This window comes from Drosophila elegans, unplaced genomic scaffold (assembly GCF_018152505.1).
Source record: "Drosophila elegans isolate 14027-0461.03 unplaced genomic scaffold, ASM1815250v1 contig_149, whole genome shotgun sequence".
NCBI classification, from domain to species: domain Eukaryota; kingdom Metazoa; phylum Arthropoda; class Insecta; order Diptera; family Drosophilidae; genus Drosophila; species Drosophila elegans.
The window spans coordinates 19,230,165-19,250,052 of record NW_024545513.1 but is presented as its reverse complement, the minus strand read 5'-3'; the positions used below and the strand labels follow the sequence as shown (position 1 = coordinate 19,250,052).

Below are 19,888 nucleotides of genomic sequence, written 5' to 3'. Positions count from 1 at the left end.
TACGTCTTGTGGTTATTTTTTAATGTGTGTTTGTTGCGCGTTATTTTATTTTTTGCCGGATTTTAGCGCCGTTTTTTGCGTTCTCCGTTCTCGTTTGCGAATGGAGTGTGAAGCAAACACGCCGATTAACCAGCGAGTGTTTAAGACTTGATATTTCGCGAAGTTTCTGCCCCAAAATCAAAACAATGCAAAAATTAAACTGGCCGATTGAGGCGATGCCGACAATACGTTAAAACGGCGATCAAACTGAAGTGGTTATGGTGTTTTGGCCCACTAATTAGCATCACAAGAGCAGCCAACTGCACAATGCTTAAATGGCCCCAAAAAATAGAGGGTTAAGACTTGTGCGAAAAGCAAAATAAGGAGCGGAAAAAAACTCGCACACACGTACATACGTTGTGTGAGTGTGCGTGTATGTGAGCTACGTGCTGCATGGGTGTGTGTGTATAATCATGTGAAAAATCGATTGGCAGCGCAGTAGCAGCGCGGCGGCGGCGCCAATTGTCACTAACTCAAATGAAGAAGCACGCTTTTTAAAAACCTAACGAAATCGCAAAAGAAACCCCAAAAGAAGTAAGAACAACGCAAAGAAAAAAAGAAAAATAATGATAGATGACTACAATAGCAGTTAGCGAAGCGATCGCCGCAGAACGAGAGAGAGGGGGAGAGCGAGAGTGACGGCGCCAGCACACACATATTCTTTATATAACTATTGGGGAAAAAGCAAAACAAACGCAAAGAGGAAACGCCAAGGAGAGTGAGAGAGAGAGAGAGAGCGAGCGAGCGCGCGGCCCCTAGATGTTATCGAGTCTATCGAAAGGACTGCTGCGCTCATCCTTTCGATAACTAATTGATCCTCACACTTCCCAAGCCCGATAGACACGACAATTTCGATTGTTGTTCGCCCCCCGGCTTTTTGACCAAGAATGGAACCAGATCCCAATGGGATAAAAATAGAGCCCTCACTTGATCAGCAGCAGTACGCCACCCATGTGCTGGCCATCAATGGCTCCAATACCCGCCTGCTCATCGAGCACCCCTCAGCTTTGTTGGTACCTTTGTCCTCGCATCACCAGTTGCAATTGCAGCAGCAGCAACACCAGCAGCAGCAGCATCAACAGCAGCAGCAGCATCAACAGCAGCAGCAGCAACAACAGCAGTTCCAGCAGCAGCAGCAGCAGCAACATCTTCACCAGCAGCAACAGGATCAACTGCAGTTCCAGCAACAGCACCTTCAGCTTTATGCCCACACCCCACTAAAACAGCAACAGTTGCAGCAGCAGCAGCAGACGCAACAGCAGCAACAGCCACCCACTCCCTTGGGACCCACGAGCAGTGCCAGTTCCGCCTCCATCACAGGTGCCTCCGCCACTGGCCACCAGCAGAGGTGGAACGAGAGTCCCGAGGCACGCCAGCGTCGTCTGGCCAGAAATGCTGAAAGGATGCGGGAGCGCCGCCAGCGGGAGAGCGAGGACGAGTATCGGAAGCGATTGCTCCGGAATGCCGAGGCGAATCGCCAGAGGCGCCAGAACGAATCCGACATAGAGAGGGCCATGCGGCTGGTGAGGAACGCGGCCAGGCAACGGCTGCGCCGGGCCATGGAGTCGCCGGATCAGAGGGCCAAGCGTCTGGCCAAATTGGCCGAAAGGATGCGCATGTATCGGGCCAGCGAGACGAACGATCAGCGGAAGCTACGTCTGGCCGAGATGGCGGCCAGGGCGCGTCAGAGGATCGCCAATGAGTCACCGGAGGAGCGCAAGGAAAGACTGAGAAAGCTGAACGACTATGCCAAAAAGGTCAGAGAAAAGAAGAAGATATTGAAGCATGTTGTGGTGCACGGTGGTTCGTCGTCGGTGGTCGTCTCAACGCCGACATCCTCCTCGTCGTCAACGGACCAGCAGCACCACCACCAGCAACAACAACAGCAGCAACAGCAGCAACAACAGCAGCAGCAGCAGCAACAACAGCAGCAGCAGCAGGTGCTCGCTGTTGCAGCAGCCGCAGCAGCGGCGGCAGCCAATTGTACTAACGAACACACTATCAATCTAAACCAGGCGGCCACCACAGCGACGACGACGACGACAACAGCAACGGATGAGGCAGGAGGCACACAAACCCCACAGCCCACGGAGGACCAGCAGCAGCAGCAGCAGCAGCAGCATCATCTAGTGACAGCAGCCGCCTATCAGCAGCATCAGGCCTTAACTGGAGTGGAGTACATGGGACAGGGCATGTTTCTGGCTCCCGGCTCGCTGCGTGCACCCATGCAGCTGAAGCAGGAGCCACAGACAACACAGCAGCAGCAGCAGCAGATTACCCAGCAGCAGCTGCAGCAGCAGCAGCAGCAGCAACACCAGCGATACACCATCACCGGGCAGCAGCAGCAACAGGTCACGGCTGCCCTGCTCGAGGGCACCGAACCGGGCAGCATCTTTGTGCAGCAGATCTACGGCGATGACGGTGGCAAGGGCACCACCACCAAGTTGCTCCAAGCACATGTGCCCCACTTCAGCATCGCCGGTGGTCAACTAGAGCTTTACCCGCACCCGCACAAATATGCCGCCAAGAAGCAGGAACTTCAGGTGCGTATGCAACAGCCATCACAAGGAATGGGTAAAGGGGGCGGTTAGCAGCCCAAAACACACACACACACACACACACCCCAACGCAGGCAAGGTTATCCAACCAATATATTTTTGAATTAATTATATTCAGAAAACATGAAGAGAAAATACTTTATTAGCTACTTCTTCTGTGGTAGAATGCATATCAGTTGATTCGATTAATTGCAAATTTTGCTAATTTTCCTTTTAAGCTATTAAAAAAAATGTAAAATTAAAATTTGAAATCAGATAAAAGTTTTTAGCACTTTTGCAAGTATTTTAAAACTTTTAATATTGAATTATTTATCTTGCAGTTGGAAGAGTCAACTGCCTTAAAAAAAAAAAAAAAACAAAAAACCGAATAAGTAGCACTTGAAAATATAGAATTTTCAATGGAAATGGGAAGAAAAAACTGCTGATGGACATTTATTTGTTTGTTTCCTAACTGGGAAGCCCCAGTTTTGTTTAATTTTATCGTTGTTGCCTGCTTGTTTTATTTTTTGGTATTTTGGAACGTGGTATAAATGAAACATTTAGAGTGTAGAAAAATGTAGCAATGTAAATGATAAAAGCGAAGAAAACATATTAATATAAGTAGTTTTAATTCGCAATAATTAATAATAATCTTGTGCCTGTGTGTTTGTGTGTGTGTGTGTGTGGGTGTGTCGTAGTTCTATCTCTTTTACTCTATCGCACTCGTTTCTTTTCGAAAACTGATCTTTAAACTCATTATGCAGCACAGAAATGAATTTAGAATCTTCTGTTGACTTATTTCTCTGGTGTTTTAAAATAGTTTTGATCCAACTTTGTTTTATATGATTGAAATTAAGGTTTAGTAATCTTTTTTCTAACTTTTGATTGGTCTTCAAAAGACAAATCTAAATTAGCCAGTCTTTTGCTTGCAAAACTAAAATTAACTTGTTCTTAAATATTTATTAAAATAATCGAATAATGATGAATTTTTAATTAAAATGCTCCTTAAAACAAACGTTAAAATTTTGAAAAAAAAAATATATTAGCAATGGCAATACCAAAAAAACAATTTATATTCATATTCAATTAATACCAAATTGAAAATTAAAGGACTTAAATGTCCAATAATAATTGATTTATGAATTACGAATTGTAATTTAAAATGCTATTTTAATACGATCGTATACCAACCGTTTAAATTTTGAAAAACAAAGTCAAATTATGAGCATATCAATCCGTATCTGAAAATCAAACAAAACAAAAAATAAAAAAATTCCTTCATTTCTTCATTTAAAGAAATGCATCCATAACCAAACCAAACTAAACCAAACCCAACGAAACCAAACGAAACCAAAGCAACTCACCCACCCGTTGGCTTTCCACTCCTCTCCCCCTTTTGCAGTCGGACAGCGATGCTCCGGGATCGGCGGGCGGCAACGATAACAGCGGGTCTGTTAGCCTGGGCCACAACGAGACCAAGGTGATCGTGACGACCGCCAGCGGCGAGCAGAAGCTGCTCAAGGCGACGCCGGGTCAGGCCCAGCAGCTGTACAACCAATTCCCCTACCTGGCCACCTTTCCCAGCACCACGAGCAGCGGCGGCGGCGGCGGCAGCGGCAGCGGCGCCACCAATGTGGGCCAGGTGGGCGTGGTGACGGCGGGGACGACAACGGGTGCGGGTGGCACCACCACCACCACCACCGCCTACTATCCGATGTACCACAATGGCTTCCAGATCGGCATCGGACCCAATCCGGTGCCGCCTCCATTCACACCGGTTCACTTTGCTAACGCAAGTGGCGGCAATAGTCCCACCGGCGGCGGCCAGTACAACATCCTGGCCACAAATCCCACGCTCACGGTTACCGGATTGGGACAGCAGCAGCAGCAGCAACAGCAGCAGCAGCAGCAACAGCAACAGTCAGCAGCGCAGCCACACATTGTGACCACCCCTGTGGGGCGGGGCAGGCCGCGAAAGAATCTGCTGTCCAGCGAGGAGCAGCTGAAGGTCAACAGTCTGCTGGAACAGGAGCTCAATCAGATGCTGGCCGCACCGCAGCTGGCCAGCAGTACACCGCGACGCGGCCGTCCACTGTCGCAGGCATCGCAGCAGCATCACCAGCAGCTCAGCCAGATTCATGTACATTCCACGGCCGATGGTGATAGTCGAACGCCGGTGGCGACAACGCCGCGTCGCAGCGGTGCGAACAAATACGAAACGGAGGAGGAGAAGCGGCTGCGGCTGGACAAGATGGCCGCCCATCAGCGGGCGGTGCGGGCCAACGAGACGCCCGAGCAGCGGGCCACGCGCCTCCAGAAGCTGAGCGAACGGGCGCGTCTGAAGCGGGCCCAAATCCGGGCCACCGAGAACACGGACGAGCGCAAGGAGCGGCTGTCCAAGCAGGCGGAGTATGCGCGAATGCGACGCATGCGCAGCCATACGCCGCGCAGCAGCAGTGCCACCAGCACCGAGTTTCGCACCAAAACCGAGGAGGAGGACGACGATGAGGACGAGGACACCAGCGCCGAGCAGCAGCTGTACGAGAGTGAAGCGGTTTCGGTCACCGGCACGGGCAGCGATGGCGGCTTTGTGACCGTGGTCAAGGCCGACGAGGAGGACTCGCCATTGGACGGAGGCGGCGGCGGTGGCGGCGGTGGCGGTGGCATCGGCGATGGCTCCAATGATCACGAACAACTGCCGCCGTTGCAGCTGCAGCAGCACGAACTGCAACAGATTGCCGGCAGCCTGCAACAGCAGCAGCAGCAGCAACAGCTGGTACAGCATTCGCATCACGAGGCGATTGTGTTGAACCAACAGCACCGCCTGGTCACCATCAGTCAGCACCAACAGCAGCAGCTCCACCAGCCGCAGCAGCAACAGCAGCAGCAGCAGCAATCACATCCCGGCTTCAGCAAATTGCAGGTGGTCAAGGATTACGGTAGTGCAGCGGGCGGCGGAGGAGCTCCGGGTTCGGGCGGCGGCAATGGAAGCGGAGCACCCGAGAACAATGACATGCTAAAGATACTCGAGCCAATCATCGTGATGAAGACCAAATGAGGATCGCGGAGGCGTCACAGTCGCAACACCAATCGCTAGAGGGGATGTGTGGTTAGCCAGGCCCACGCTATCCCGCCATTAAAACAACCATTAAAACCAAGAGCATCAGGCGTTGGACGCACAAAAGGATGAGAGATCTGCGAAGAGAGTAGTAGGGATTGTCTATAGTTATCAATAAGAGTTTTTTTTAAATATGTTTTTTTTTTTTAAATGTCAGTCGATGTATTTGACCGAGAGCGATATTGTAAAAAGTGAGTTAATGAGAGCAAGCGGAGATCAAGGATTAAGTGCAATAACATTAGCGGATGCCTGGCAGCCACGAAACCCCAAATGAGCAAACAAAAATTACACTGTGACGCCCCGAAAACCACTGGAAAATGAGGAAATATGCAGCTAAAGACTACGAGCGTGGGACAAGATCAACTAAACCTAATCCAGAATATGTAGCGCGTAACGAGAGCACTAAGTAGTTATATGTATTAACTATTAATTTTTTAAATTAGAAAAAAAAAGTGAAAATAACAAATAAATCTAATAAGATCGAAATGGAACGGTCGATAGAGAATGTGGGGAGAGGTTATCGCAGCCCTGGTACATGTTATCGACTATCGCCTATCGATGAGCGCGCCTCAGCCGAGTTGTAAACATGTTCACAACGCTCCACAGCGAGGATACGGAATATTCGGCGGATTCCGTTGAATGGCTGCCGGAGAATGATCCGGATGTGGGCTACTTTGCCTGCGGCACCTATCAGTTGGTCCAGGATGAGACGGAATCCACCGAGGAAGCTGCTCCCAAACGTCCACGCAAAGGTCGCGTTTATTTGTACCAATACGAGGCCACAAATTCAGCACTGGAGCGGCTGCAGTGCATCGAAACGGCGGCCATACTGGACATGAAGTGGCTGCCAGCTTGGAGCGATGATAGCAATCCCCACCTTACCACAGTCAACTCATTGGGCCAGCTGGAGGTCTATGAGTTTCAAAGGGATGACAAGAAACTGCAGCAACGCACGTGTTTCAGTTTGGAGACGGAGCCCCAGGAGGCACCGCCTTTGGCTCTGGCCCTGGATTGGCGGCGGCAGGAGGAGCAGGTCCAATTAGCCATCTCGGATTCCAATGGAGGCCTGCATCTGCTGCACTACTCGCCGCAGGGTGAGGTGATCCGAGAGCGTTCCTGGTCTGCTCACGGTTTCGAGGCCTGGACCTGTGCCTTTGATCGCTGGTCACCGCATCTCCTGTACAGCGGTGGCGACGATATGCTCCTGATGGCCCACGATTTGCGCACGGAGCAGCAAGTGTGGACCAACCGGGCCCACATGGCCGGAGTCACCTGTCTGCTAAGTCATCCGAGGCATGAAAACCATCTGCTTACGGGCAGCTACGATGAGCAGCTGCGGCTGTTCGACACCCGAGCCATGAAGCGAACTCTGGCGGAACTGGACTTGGGCGGAGGCATCTGGCGGCTCAAACCGCATCCTGTTCACCCCAATCTCATCCTGGCCGCCTGCATGTACACCAATTTTAGCCTGGTGCAACTGGGTGCCGATGATCCGGGCTTGAGTCTCCTGGGAGCCTATGAGGAGCACAAGAGCATCTGCTATGGCGCCGATTGGTCTCCCAGTTGTGGCAAGGACGATGGCGCCTTGACCATGGCCACCTGCTCCTTTTACGATCATAAGTTGTGCCTCAGTCGTGTGGAGATAAGCCAATAAATTAAGATGTCCTTTACATTACATTCTAGATGTAATTTTTTACAAATGTTTTTTTTTTTTGTGAATAAATTGTTTGAATAAACAAGAAATATAAACCAAATCAATAAAGTGTCGGCAGCATTTCCCTTTAAATGTTATTTGAAATATATATCCTGTAGGAGAATAAAAAGTAAAGGAATATTATTTCCTCCATTTTAATAATGCTAGAAAACACTTGGATAAGGATCTAAAATTACAAATAACAAGTTATGAGCACAGAATGAATTAATATTTAATAATTACAGTTATGTATTAGTTTTTAAAAGTTTTATTTTGTAATGAGTTGTTTAAATGCTACAAAAATATATATAACCCAAATCAATTTAATTATATTAAGGTTCGGCAGGATTTCTTTTTTAATGTAGTATAAAATATATGTCCTGTAAACGAGTAAATCTGGGACCACCAATAAATCAAATAAGGAGCAAAGATAGAGTTTCTCTTTCGCGTAAAGATATTTTAAAGATTTTTAATGTTTTGATTTTAACTCTTAAAAGCCATAATTAATTAATTTAAGGCTGTGTGGTCGCGTGAAGATTAATAAATACATTGAGATTTTCTGTACATAAATGTTTTTTGTTTTGTAATAAATTAAATAATAAAATAAAACAATAAACCAAGCAGAAAATTTATCAACACTGTAATTAATTAAATTTCTAAACTTATTTAAAAAAAACAAAGCATCCATCCCTGGCTGGCCGCCGGTTCAGCAGCCCTGGGCGATAAGCAGATATCGCTGATATGGCATTTCGTTTTGCCATCCCTTGAGGAAACATTCGAATTTGCAAATTAAAAGTAATTTGAAGAATTTCCGTCACTTTGTCATGGTAGTTTGGCCACTATGTAACTATGTAACACTATTTGTAATAAATTAAATAATAAAATAAAACAATAAACCAAGCAGAAAATTTATCAACACTGTAATTAATTAAATTTCTAAACTTATTTAAAAAAAACGAAGCATCCATCCCTGGCTGGCCGCCGGTTCAGCAGCCCTGGGCGATAAGCAGATATCGCTGATATGGCATTTCGTTTTGCCATCCCTTGAGGAAACATTCGAATTTGCAAATAAATAGTAATTTGAAGAATTTCCGTCACTTTGTCATGGTAGTTTGGCCACTATTGACACATAGCACTCCAATATACCCCCACTTTCAATCCCTGCAGCATCCCCAACCGAATTCCACCGACAAGATGGACGGAGCAGTTCTGGATCAGGCGCGAAAGAGCATTGAGGCGATGCACGATCTTGCCCAGACCCTGATGGTGGACTTTAAGGACGACCCCGAGGCTGCACGGCTGGCAGCTCAGACCATCAACGCGTGCATGCTGGAGCTGATCGACGATTTGGAAACGGCACAAACCGAGGAGCAGCAGCTCAGCCAGGAACTGCAGCGATTCCAGGACAAATAGATAACGAATGTGCGGAGAGCCAAGCGATTAATTTTGATTTGTTTTATAAATACATATGTAAAATATAGGTATCACACGCTTTTCCATTTGATTTTCTCAAAGTAACAAGTAGACGTAGATCCTACGCCACCACATTCTGGATCCAGTTGAGTGCTCCACGAATGCGACGCAGGCGGGCGCGTGCCAAAAAGCTACAGATGAGCAGGTACTCCACATAGGCGCGCCTTCCGCTGGCCGCCACTGGCATCAATCCGGCACCCAGTGCCGAGGGGCGACCCTCGCACATTATCTTGGTGGTCAGCGAGAGCAGCCACTGGAGGATCTGTGTGCGAATAATGCGAACAAGGCATGCCATATAGTGAGTGTTGAGTCCTTAAACAAACAATCGAAAACAAACACCCACCTCGGAACTGTTGGGCATGCCGCCCGCCTTCAGCCAATTGGAGGGGGCCCAGAGGAACAGCTGCACCACATTCGCCGCAATATCCGGACTGACCCGCTTGGACGGGTTGGGATTGAGGATGTTGTACACCAGCTGTTGCAGCAGCGGCGGGCAGGCATCGCTCATCGGTGGCAGCTGCTCCTGCCGGTAGTCGCTGTTCCTCAGCGAAAGCGTCAGCTCTCCACGTTCGCGTGCCAGCCCACCGCTGCTCGAATAGAATGGATTGTGGCTGCCAAAGATCTCGTAGGCCAATGCACCGCAGGCCCAAAGGTCCGCTTTTCCATAGTTAAGCACCGCGAACGGTCCGGGCATTGTGTTGAAGATCTCTGGCGCCATCAGTGCCGCATTGCCGCCCTTGTCCACGTCGTGCGAGACATACGGCAGCCGCAGGCCGTGCACCTTGTCCGCCAGGCAGCACCCGAAATCCGAGAGCACCAGCACCGGCGAGGTATCGTCCTGCAGCTCGATCAGTACATTGTCCGACTTGAGATCACGATGGGCCACGCCGTGACGGCTCAAATGGTTGACAGCCTCGAGCATTTGGGCCAGCAGCAGGATACGGGTGCGTGTGCTCAGCTCCTGGTTGTCCAGCAGTCCCCGCAGGCTGTGATCATAGCGTTTCATCAGCAGATACAGCGACATATTGCGGCCATAGCCCTGCGGATTGATCCTCTGCGGCTGGGCCACCGGATAAAGTAGATGGCCATCGGGAAAGTTGCGCACCTCGTCGCAAAAGAAGCCAAACATGCAGACAATATTGGGATGCGGCGGCAGTTGGACCGTTTGGTTCTGCAGCAGGCGTTCCCACTCGTCGGAGGCCTCGTTCATGCCACGCTGTCGCGCGGGCACCGTCTCCTTATACATGGCACGCAGAATGGACAAGGCGTTGCTCTGGATGTCGTAGTTGAACATCATTTTGAGGGCCAGCGGATAGCTGTCGATCTTTGAATTCGCAGGGGTGTTCTAAAGATTGGAAGGATTTAACCATTAAAAAGAAGTAAAGTGAGAGGTCATTTGGCTGGCAATTTACCACGTTTAAGGCACTGCTCCTTGGCTCCGGCTGCTGCTCCTGCTCCCGCTCCTGGGCGCCCACAAAGTCACTGGCCGCCGAGGGCTGGCTGTATTGAAAGATATTATCCACAGAGCCGCCAAAGTTGTGGACAAAACGCGACATGTTCTGCAGCGGCGACATCATCTCGTGGGCACTCCAGCTATTTGGAGCAAAGGCTGGAATTGCTGCTGGTGTTGGCACTTCTGCACCCATGGACAATGACTCCTCTGTGGCACCACCATTAAGGTCCTTCTTAAAGCCCGCTGCATAGACTACAGCTGCACAACCTTTGGCAATGGGCGGCCCTATTTCCAAGTCATCAATGCTGAACTTGCTGTCCAGCGTCTCGGAGATCTCGTCCTGGTTCCAGGCTCGCTGCAGCCGGCCAGCCGCCTCCCGAATTTCCCAACACACGCCCTCCAGTTCATCCTCCTTGCTGAGGACACCCGATCCGGAGGCCAGGCTCACACCGATCAAGGCAAAGAAGGGAGCCGAGTCGCCGAAGAAGAGTTTGCGGGTGGCCCGCTGGCGCAGATCCTCGGAGTAGGTGGTGGTCACCCGGCTGAGGATGTTGTCAATGAAGAGCTTGCGGGCATGTTGGCCCACGCGAAAGAGTCCACTGGAGGATGGGCTGCTGCTGCCATTTAGTGGCGATCCCGTTGAGGGAGTGGAAGTGCGGGGCACTACATTGACCACCGATTTGGCCGCCTGCTGGGGCGTTGTCTGGCGGGGATTAAGGTGAATGTTATATGCACTTTCTAGGCGGGAATATGTTCGATACTCACCCGCAACACATGGGCGGCGGTGGAGGGTAGGGGAAAGCCTCGCTTGCTTCTTGTTTTCAATTGATTTTGGTCCAAAATGTTGGCGTGTATATCACGTTTACAATAGCTGCGCAAAATGTAGCGACCATGTTTGATCAGTCGCACGGTCAGCAGTCTCACAGACATTTTTCGGCCCGACTAGACCCCGGCTTTAAGTGCCTGTAACTAGAATTCACATTTGACCACTCCTCTACGCAATACATAAACTTTAAACTTAATACCTTTTCAAGTTTTGTGGTGCTCAAGTCTTGCTGCTGCTTCTTCTTCGCATTCACGGTTGGTCATACGGGCAATCGATAACACCGATCGACAGCCAAACAGCTGGTGCGTTGGTGTCGATTGTTTGGGTTTTGCGTCGTAAATTTATTTTGTTGTTCTTTGGCTTTTGAGAAGTGTGTAGGTGTTGCTGGGGTGGAGGGAGGGGTGTTGGCTGTTAACAAGGCAAAAACCGTGGATCGAAAGGGCTGCTGCTCGGAATATATATCCTTTGTTCGATTCCTGTGTGGGCTAAACCGATTTTTCCTTATTTTCAACTGCACGAAACGGATAATTTTCGGGAACCACTTGCCTGGCTGGTTGTTCTTATTATCTGCGCCTACTTCTACGCTCGTTTCGTTTCGATTTTGTCGTTAGATAATCGTTTTTAGCTTTCAGTGTTTTTTTTTTTGACAAGCAAACGCACTAAGAGTAATTAACCCTTGTTTATCTGGGCAATATGTTTATATTATGCTTTTGAAAAGTAGTTAATTAGCTAAAAATTCACGATAAAAACAAAGAAAAAGTAAAAAACAGCAAGGCGCCAGTGTGACCGTTATAAAAGCTCAAAAATCGATAACGACTTAGTGGTCGCTCAAACCCGGCGGGCTTTTAGTATGTACATAAACCATTGCCACCTATTTTAAATTTTTAAATTTAAATAAATGGTTGATATAGGAAACCGTAATAAATTCCATTACAAATATTATCTTTTAAATCAGATCTCGAGATTAAAAAGAAACTAAACCCAAGGTTTAGGGACAATAAAATTAGAATATATATCGAATTTGCATTTATTCAGAGAAGAGAGAAATTATAACAAATAACATCCTATCTATACTTATGTCCTATTTGTATATTTGAGTGACAATTATAAAAAACATATTCCTTACAAAACTATCAGTTCAAAAAATTCAACATTAATACAATAAAACGAACAGTAAGCTTACAAATGTACAAACGTACAGCTTAAAAACCACTTTAAACTTATCAAAAAAATAGGGTAAATGCTTAATAAGGTAACTTTTGATAAACTTGAATAATTTTATTACATTCAACTGGCAACATTGATAATAACTAAGAGGAGGATGGATCACTTGGGTCCCAGCATCTCCTTGGGATTGACCCACTCCTTAAACTGTTCTTCGGTGATGCCGGTTTTCAGGGCCTCCTCCTTCAAAGTGGTCTTGTTCTTGTGGGCCGTCTTTGCGATCTGGGCGGACTTGTCATAGCCGATGTGCGGATTCAAGGCGGTTACCAGCATCAGGGACTCATTCATAATCTTGTCGATCATGTCCTTGTTAGCCTGAAGTCCCTCCACGCAGTTTTTGCTGAAGGTCATGCTGCCATCGGCTGAAAAAAGAGGTTTCTTGACATGAAATTGGAGGAGAAAATACTTAAAGCTGACTGTAAACGATGCAGCAGCAGCCTAACAGCTTGTGTACCTGGTAAAGCATATGTCATGCGGCTTAAAGCATTAAACTGGTTGTAAACGATACAGCAAAAGGCATATAATCTGTTCGCCTATATGCTCGTGCTATTTAGAGCATGTAGTAAACGTTGCTTAAAAGAACAGGATTGCAGCATGGGCAGTCGCTGCATCGTATACAACCTACTTTAAACTACATTTTCAACCTAAAAGGGCACCCCTGAAAAACCTACACAACAACCGAATGGATCGCAGCACATTGGACACAATCAGGGGCTTGAATACATTTAGTTGGAAGTGTCCGTTGGAGCCGCCGATGGTCACGGCCACCTGGTTGCCCATCACCTGGGCACACAGCATGGTCATCGACTCGCACTGCGTGGGATTCACCTTGCCGGGCATGATGGAGCTACCCGGTTCGTTCTCCGGCAGCAGGAGTTCCCCAATGCCGCAACGTGGACCCGATCCCAGCAGGCGGATGTCATTGGCAATCTTCATCAGACTCACGGCAACTGTATTGAGCACTCCATGCACCTCCACCATGGCATCGCGGGCAGCCAGGGCCTCGAATTTATTGGGCGCCGAGACGAAGGGCAGGCATGTGAGCTCGGCAATCCTCTTGGCCACCTTCTCGGCAAATCCCTTATGGGTATTCAGACCGGTGCCCACGGCAGTGCCGCCCAAGGCCAGCTCATAGACCCGCGGCAGACAGCACTTGATCCTCTCCAGACCGTAGGTCAGCTGCTGGGTGTACCCACTGAACTCCTGGCCCAGCGTCAGAGGCACTGCGTCCATCAGATGGGTGCGGCCGATCTTGATGATGTCCTTGAACTCATCCGACTTGGCTTTGAATGCATCCCTCAGGTGTGTCACCGCCGGAATCAGTCGCTCGTTCAGCTCCATGCCCACCGAAATGTGAATGGCCGTTGGGAAGGTGTCGTTGGAGCTCTGCGACTTGTTCACATGGTCGTTGGGATGCACTGGACTCTTGCTGCCCAGTTCGCCACCCATCATCTTGATGGCCGCATTGCTGATCACCTGGAAAAAAAGTGGAAGAAGCTTATAATATGATTTTAGCATAATGTTTCTTTGTTAATGTGATATAAAGACCATCGCAATTTTCAATTTTTTTATACAAAAAATACTAATAATATTACACTGTTGAACAAATCGTACTAAGTCCAAATAATCTGTACTCAATTTAAATATTTTTCGCTTTGATTTTCATTTATTGCGGTTTTTAGTTATTTTGAAAATGAAAATATTAATTATTTAAATTTTCATTTGAATATTTTCGAAACTTATTTTAATAACGGAAAATTTAATTTAAATTTATACCACATGATAACTTAAATAAAATGCATTTTAATCAAGAAGATACTATTTATCGTCTAATATTTTCCACGTTTATTAAAATATTCAAAATTGTAATTAAATATGCATTGTATTTGTATTATAATTCTATAAATATAATTTTAATTAAAATACTATAATAATTATAATTTAAATATTAAATATAACATGATGAATTGAATAGTCCGATATTTATTTTTATAATTCTATTTTTATATTAATGTATTTTGATAGTCAAATTTAAAGGATCGAAATATCGAATTTTAATTGTAATTCGATATTAATTAATTTTTCGGGACAATAACCGTTCAATATAAAAATGTACAATTAAAAACCGAAAATCTGTAGGAAAGAATTTTAGAATTGCCCCAGTTATACATTTTTTTTTTTTTATGCACTGTGAACTCAAGCTCACCTCATTGGTATTCATATTGGACTGGGTACCGGATCCAGTTTGCCAGATGACCAGCGGGAAGTGGCCCTGTTTGTAGTACTTGCCCGAGATGACATCGTCGCAGGCACAGGACACTGCCTCCGAGATCTTGCTATCCAATCCATAGTTCTTGTTGACCTCGGCGCAGGCCTTTTTCAGTATGCCCATGGCCTGAATCACGGGCATCTACAGACAGTGAACAATATGATTTAAAGGTCTGCAGAATTTCAAATCTACAGAGGAGATCCCTACCGGCATCCGTTCGCCTTTATCACCGATGGGAAAATTCAACTTGGAGCGCATAGTCTGAGCTCCAAATAGCTTGTCTGCTGGAACCTTTAGTTCCCCAAACGTGTCCTTCTCCGTGCGAAACTTTGCGTTGGCGTTGGCGTCTGCCTTATCCTTGCCCTTGCCCTTGCCCTGGTCGCCCTGGAAAAGTGCCCCTTTTATATGTGAAAAGCCGCCCTCCCAGTTGATCTTTCACCTTTTGCTACTTACATCCTTGGCCCGCAGGCCACCGCAAGCCACCCAAAGATTGCGCGTGGTTAGCTTTAGCCCATTGCTTGCTTGCTTCAGCATTTTCAGTTATTATTGATCTGTGTGTTCCGAGCGATTCAATTACAAACGAACTTAAACCCGACAAGCCGATACGGAATTTCGTTGACAGCAGCGATGAATGAAATGAGGTCAGACGGTTGGCCTACTACTTGGGTCCCAGCATCTCCTCCGGTCGCACCCAGTCCTTGAACTGCTGCTCGGTGAGGTAGCCCAGATTGATGGCCTCCTCCTTGAGGGTCGTTCCGTTCTTGTGCGCCGTCTTGGCGATCTTGGCCGCCTTGTCGTAGCCGATGTGCGGATTGAGGGCGGTCACCAGCATCAGGGATTCGTTCATGATCTTGGCAATGTTCTCGCGGTTGGCCTGGATTCCATTAACGCAGTTGGCAGTGAAAGTTCTGCTTCCATCAGCTGGAAAACAAAGAGTTTCGTTACGTGACATTCGATAAATACGTTATTTAAGCTGGTTGTAAACGATGCAGCCAATTAGTTTTTCAGCTGAATAATTGCTTTTTGGAATAGAAGTTTTTTCCCACAACTGCTGCATCGTTCCCCTTACTTGGCAACCGTTAAATAAGTAATTTAAACTGGTTGTAAACGATGCAGCCATTTAGCTTAAAACACTTTAAAGCTGTTCCTACAGCAGCTGCACCGTTTACGAACCGCTTTAATCTTTGCCATGAACTTACACAACAGCCGAATGGAGCGCAGCACATTGGACACAATCAGAGGTTTGAACACGTTCAGCTCGAAGTGTCCGTTGGAACCGCCGATGGTCACGGCCACCTGGTTGCCCATCACCTGGGCGGCGAGCATCGTCAGCGATTCGCACTGCGTGGGATTCACCTTGCCGGGCATGATGGAGCTACCCGGTTCGTTCTCCGGCAGCGACAGCTCGCCCAGGCCGCAACGTGGTCCCGAGCCCAGGAAACGTATATCGTTGGCGATCTTCATCAGACTGACGGCGATCGTGTTGAGCACACCATGCACCTCCACCATCGCATCGCGGGCAGCCAGAGCCTCGAACTTATTGGGAGCGGTGACGAACGGCAGGTGGGTCAGCTCGGCAATCTTGGCCGCGCACTTCTCCGCAAATCCCTTGCGGGTGTTCAGACCCGTGCCCACGGCAGTGCCGCCCAGAGCCAGCTCATAGACACGCGGCAGACAGGCGTCGATCCGCTCCTGGGCGTAGGCCAACTGCTGGGCATAGCCGCTGAACTCCTGGCCCAGCGTCAGTGGCACCGCGTCCATGGTGTGGGTGCGTCCGATCTTGATGATGTCCTTGAACTCCTCCGACTTGGCCCGCAACGCATCGTGCAGCGTCTTGATCGCCGGCTTGAGGTTGTTGTTCAGCTGCAGCGCCACCGAGATGTGAATGGCCGTGGGGAAGGTGTCGTTGGAGCTCTGCGACTTGTTCACATGATCGTTGGGATGCACGGGCGTCTTGGAGCCCAACTTGCCGCCCAGCAGCTCAATGGCACGATTGCTGATCACCTGGTTAATAGCGTAATGTAGTGATGAAGGCAAGCCAAGGGAATGGAAATGGGTAAATGACCAACCTCGTTCACATTCATGTTGCTCTGGGTGCCCGATCCCGTCTGCCAGATGACCAGCGGGAAGTGATCGGCGTACAGCTTGCCCGAGATCACATCGTCGGCCGCCTTCGAGATCGCCTCGCTCACCTTGCTGTCCAGTCCAAACTCCTTGTTCACCTCGGCGGCGGCCTTCTTCAGGATGCCCATGGCCTGCACCACGGGTTTCTAAAAGACGTACAAAAAATGCATTAAATAGGAATCTAGGGTGTTGTCGAAAACTTTATTCCACTTTACATAAAGCAGACGCTTAACAATATTTTTCAATAATTTAATATTCATTCTCGGAATTTAAAACGGTTCCAAATCGATATATTATCTACAAAGTACTTTGTTGTCTTTAAAGGTCTAAAAACCGAAGAGTATTACATATTTTTACTTACTTAATAGACTGACTATATCTTAAAATAATTTAACTTCTTGATTTTTTATTTAGCATATGAAAAACCCAGACATTTCAACATAAAGTTTCTTTTTTGTGCCTTTTGTTTGTAAATGTACTATCTAACCTTGTAACAATATTACATTGCAACTTTTAAAAACCTTGTAAAAAACAGACAAGAAAACTATAATTTATTATTTTGTTCTTACTTTTGTTTTTAGCTAAATATTAAAATATTAAAGCCATGACACAAAAACCAATTGGTTTTTTTTTTTAGAAAAAAAACTGTCTGTAAAAATGTTTTTAGGTAAAATCATTAAACTATTTGTATTCTTTTTATTTATCTTAGTATTAAAAAAATGTTTAATCATTAAAAAGACTGACAATTGTATTCTTCAATGTAAAATCTCTTCAAGACCCCTTAAGGCAACCAATAAACTTAAGATTCTGATGAATAATTTGTTTTTCAATCATTATAAAACCCATTTGGTGTGGCAAAAAACTTCTCGTTATGTTTTGCAAAATACTTTTTAATTGAACAGTGCAAGGGCTTGAATTCATCTCTTTGTACTCTTTGTGATTTTCGATGGGGATTACTATGGGAAATACTTACGGGCATTCGTTCAGTAGCTCCGCCGATGGGGAAATTGATCTGGGATCGCATGGTCTGGGCGCCATAATACTTATCCGCGGGAACCTTCAGTTCGCCAAAGGTGTCGCTTTCCACGCGAAAATCCTGGGAGGCCTGCAATGAGTTAAATTACTAGATTAAGAGCGGGGAATATAATAAAAAATAAGGGGCAACCATCTGACCATTATGAGTGAAGATAGATGGCAGATAAGTCGGGTGATAAGTCGGTCAGAAAACAGAAATCCGAAATCAGAGGACGACCACTCGACGACGACGACTGCTCAAAGTTAACTGAGGCGACAGATAAGCGAGCGACTATGAAACTCAGGTTCGAGTGAACAGCAATCAGATTCTTGAAAGAGTCGCTCTCAACGAAAATAAATATGGAATTGTGGAGGTGTAAAAGAGGGCGATTCTGGAGGGGACCGAAGACCCTGCCCAGCATGGGGTGTTTCGCTAATCAGCAGCGGTTTGGCACACAAAAAAACAGTTGGGGCCAAATGCTTAGCAACGAAAACGCTAAATAGTTAAATCTACAAACACATTGTTTTGATGTAAACAACATTATTTTAAGCTAGAAACTTGTGCAATCATTTTTTTAATTGTTATACAAATTTCTATATTGAATTTGTATCAAAAGAAATGCATTCTTCTTATATATTGTTTAATCAAAAGTGGAAAACCTCATAACCATCTAACTTAAAATAATTTATTTGTTTAATTTTCTTTTTTTTATTTTTTCGTTAAAGATTATACTTCTAATTATGTATACTTAATTATGTATTTATATTTTGTTACATTTTTTGTGAAAGTAGTATTATATATAACAAATAGTTTAATACTTAAATGTCTATGCTCGCAAAACTTGAAAAGAACAAAGTTATACTAATCATTAATTTCCAGACATTTATAACTTTTGAATAATTCAAAAAATATATTTATATCGCAATTTTGATGCACCTTAAGACAAAGATTAGTTAATTACTATATTTCAATTTTACCATATATATAACTGATCCAAAAACAATATATTTGACGACAAAATGAATTAATTTATATGGCAAAAGTTCTAGCTCTATTCTTTTGACCTCCAGTGTGTGATATTCTGCAAATGTAGCACTTTCTTAGGAGTTATGAGTGTAATTTATGCCGATTTGCTGCTACTATATGTCACTATTTTGTTATCTGAGTAATCAGAAGTTCAGAGAGTGTATAACAGTGGTCGGCATATGGATAAAAACACCACAATTAACCGGTTTTAAATACAATTGCCGAAAACAAGAATCGCTGATTAACACCGTTTCTTGAATTACAACTCGTTTTGCGAGTTTTTATTCGCGGTGTTTGTTTGTTTTGTTTTTTTTTTTATCATGTGATTTGAGTGCGATTTAAACAAAAAAAAAGAGAATAATGTGTGAGAATTTTGAGTGAAAAAATCAATGCAGCTGCTTCCAATTGGAGTTGCCGACAAAACCCCCAATTGGAGTATGTCCACAAGTGGTCGAAGATGTGTGCAAATTGGAATTGCTATTCCAGTGGCTGGAAGGCGGTCACTGCCACTACTATTCCATTGTGTAATGATTACGAAACGCCGGTATTTAATGCACTTTTCATCTGCATTTTGTTTAGTTCATATCAAATTGTTATAACAATTTTTGGAGTTGTTAGGTGGTTCATAAGCAAAAGAAGCATTACATAAGGCACAATATTTGACATATCCGAGGGAAATGGATATAAACTATATAAATCCTTACCAGACGCAAGCTTCCAATGGAAGCTGCCCAAGGCTTCGTTATTTGTTGAACGCCACGAAGACTGGAACGCTGCAATAACGGGAGCACCATCTTAATGCTTATTCCTTAATTAGTAATTAATAAATAAGTTTGCCGATCACTTTTCACGGACGAGCCCACCACAACAAAAACAACGATGCGCGGGTGCACACTATCGCCTATCGATAACTCTTATCGATGGTTGCTTAAGTTTAATGAAACAAAATTATGGACAGAATGTAAAATAATAAAGAAATAAAAATAATAATAATACAAGCATAACAATATATGTATTACTATAATGTTATAATTTCTTTAACAAAACAAAACAAAAAGAAATCAAGCTGTAGATATTCAAATTCACTTATA

General features: G+C 45.8%; 5 protein-coding genes across 10 annotated transcripts; 2 read left to right on the top strand and 3 right to left on the bottom strand.

Annotated features, from left to right (window-relative positions):
• Positions 1 to 2: 2 nt before the first annotated feature.
• Positions 3 to 6,185, top strand: LOC108138538 (AF4/FMR2 family member lilli). Of its 4 annotated transcripts, none has more exons than XR_005977492.1 (3): positions 3 to 2,582; positions 3,979 to 5,785; positions 5,852 to 6,185. XR_005977492.1 is itself a non-coding variant. In XM_017260808.2 (3 exons), exons 1-3 carry the CDS (start codon positions 927 to 929, stop codon positions 5,632 to 5,634), a joined length of 3,054 nt encoding a protein of 1,017 aa, XP_017116297.1. In that variant the 5' UTR covers positions 3 to 926; the 3' UTR covers positions 5,635 to 6,185. The 4 variants fall into 4 exon arrangements, 3 of the variants coding, with proteins under 3 accessions (XP_017116297.1, XP_017116296.1, XP_017116295.1); XM_017260808.2 differs by having other exon boundaries at positions 3 to 1,796; positions 2,055 to 2,582; positions 3,979 to 6,185; XM_017260807.2 differs by having other exon boundaries at positions 3 to 1,979; positions 2,055 to 2,582; positions 3,979 to 6,185.
• LOC108138539 (diphthine methyltransferase) lies at positions 6,181 to 7,480 on the top strand. Its single transcript, XM_017260809.2, has one exon. It carries the CDS (start codon positions 6,281 to 6,283, stop codon positions 7,346 to 7,348), a length of 1,068 nt encoding a protein of 355 aa, XP_017116298.1. The 5' UTR covers positions 6,181 to 6,280; the 3' UTR covers positions 7,349 to 7,480.
• Positions 7,481 to 8,827: 1,347 nt separating this feature from the next.
• LOC108138510 lies at positions 8,828 to 11,678 on the bottom strand. 2 transcript variants are annotated; one of them, XM_017260755.2, is made up of 5 exons: positions 11,339 to 11,678; positions 11,079 to 11,282; positions 10,276 to 11,016; positions 9,204 to 10,205; positions 8,828 to 9,122 (listed from the first exon to the last, which is right to left on the bottom strand). In XM_017260755.2, exons 2-5 carry the CDS (start codon positions 11,241 to 11,243, stop codon positions 8,922 to 8,924), a joined length of 2,109 nt encoding a protein of 702 aa, XP_017116244.1. In that variant the 5' UTR covers positions 11,244 to 11,282; positions 11,339 to 11,678; the 3' UTR covers positions 8,828 to 8,921. The 2 variants fall into 2 exon arrangements, with proteins under 2 accessions (XP_017116244.1, XP_017116243.1); XM_017260754.2 differs by having other exon boundaries at positions 10,273 to 11,016; positions 11,339 to 11,677.
• Positions 11,679 to 12,396: 718 nt separating this feature from the next.
• LOC108138512 (probable fumarate hydratase, mitochondrial) lies at positions 12,397 to 15,201 on the bottom strand. Its single transcript, XM_017260757.2, has 5 exons — positions 15,086 to 15,201; positions 14,840 to 15,016; positions 14,570 to 14,773; positions 13,035 to 13,839; positions 12,397 to 12,725 (listed from the first exon to the last, which is right to left on the bottom strand). The coding sequence occupies exons 1-5, from the start codon at positions 15,164 to 15,166 to the stop codon at positions 12,466 to 12,468; spliced, it is 1,527 nt and encodes a 508-aa protein (XP_017116246.1). The 5' UTR covers positions 15,167 to 15,201; the 3' UTR covers positions 12,397 to 12,465.
• Positions 15,133 to 19,655, bottom strand: LOC108138513 (fumarate hydratase, mitochondrial). Of its 2 annotated transcripts, none has more exons than XM_017260758.2 (5): positions 19,502 to 19,655; positions 17,730 to 17,861; positions 16,702 to 16,902; positions 15,832 to 16,636; positions 15,133 to 15,553 (listed from the first exon to the last, which is right to left on the bottom strand). In XM_017260758.2, exons 1-5 carry the CDS (start codon positions 19,589 to 19,591, stop codon positions 15,291 to 15,293), a joined length of 1,491 nt encoding a protein of 496 aa, XP_017116247.1. In that variant the 5' UTR covers positions 19,592 to 19,655; the 3' UTR covers positions 15,133 to 15,290. The 2 variants fall into 2 exon arrangements, with proteins under 2 accessions (XP_017116247.1, XP_017116248.1); XM_017260759.2 differs by lacking the exon at positions 19,502 to 19,655 and adding an exon at positions 17,930 to 18,058.
• Between the last annotated feature and the right edge of the window lie 233 nt (positions 19,656 to 19,888).

Coding starts and splice junctions, on each gene's coding strand:
- LOC108138538 (XM_017260806.2), top strand. CDS start 927: ATGGAACCAGATCCCAATGGGATAAAAATAGAGCCCTCACTTGATCAG. Junction 2,583..3,978: donor CCAAGAAGCAGGAACTTCAG/GTGCGTATGCAA, acceptor CCCCTTTTGCAG/TCGGACAGCGATGCTCCGGG.
- LOC108138539 (XM_017260809.2), top strand. CDS start 6,281: ATGTTCACAACGCTCCACAGCGAGGATACGGAATATTCGGCGGATTCC.
- LOC108138510 (XM_017260754.2), bottom strand. CDS start 11,243: ATGTCTGTGAGACTGCTGACCGTGCGACTGATCAAACATGGTCGCTAC. Junction 11,017..11,078: donor CCGCCGCCCATGTGTTGCGG/GTGAGTATCGAA, acceptor AATCCCCGCCAG/ACAACGCCCCAGCAGGCGGC. Junction 10,206..10,272: donor GGAGCAGTGCCTTAAACGTG/GTAAATTGCCAG, acceptor TCCAATCTTTAG/AACACCCCTGCGAATTCAAA.
- LOC108138512 (XM_017260757.2), bottom strand. CDS start 15,166: ATGCTGAAGCAAGCAAGCAATGGGCTAAAGCTAACCACGCGCAATCTT. Junction 14,774..14,839: donor ATAAAGGCGAACGGATGCCG/GTAGGGATCTCC, acceptor CACTGTCTGTAG/ATGCCCGTGATTCAGGCCAT. Junction 13,840..14,569: donor CCAATATGAATACCAATGAG/GTGAGCTTGAGT, acceptor CTTTTTTTCCAG/GTGATCAGCAATGCGGCCAT.
- LOC108138513 (XM_017260758.2), bottom strand. CDS start 19,591: ATGGTGCTCCCGTTATTGCAGCGTTCCAGTCTTCGTGGCGTTCAACAA. Junction 17,862..19,501: donor CCATTGGAAGCTTGCGTCTG/GTAAGGATTTAT, acceptor AACTCATTGCAG/GCCTCCCAGGATTTTCGCGT. Junction 16,903..17,729: donor GAGCTACTGAACGAATGCCC/GTAAGTATTTCC, acceptor TACGTCTTTTAG/AAACCCGTGGTGCAGGCCAT.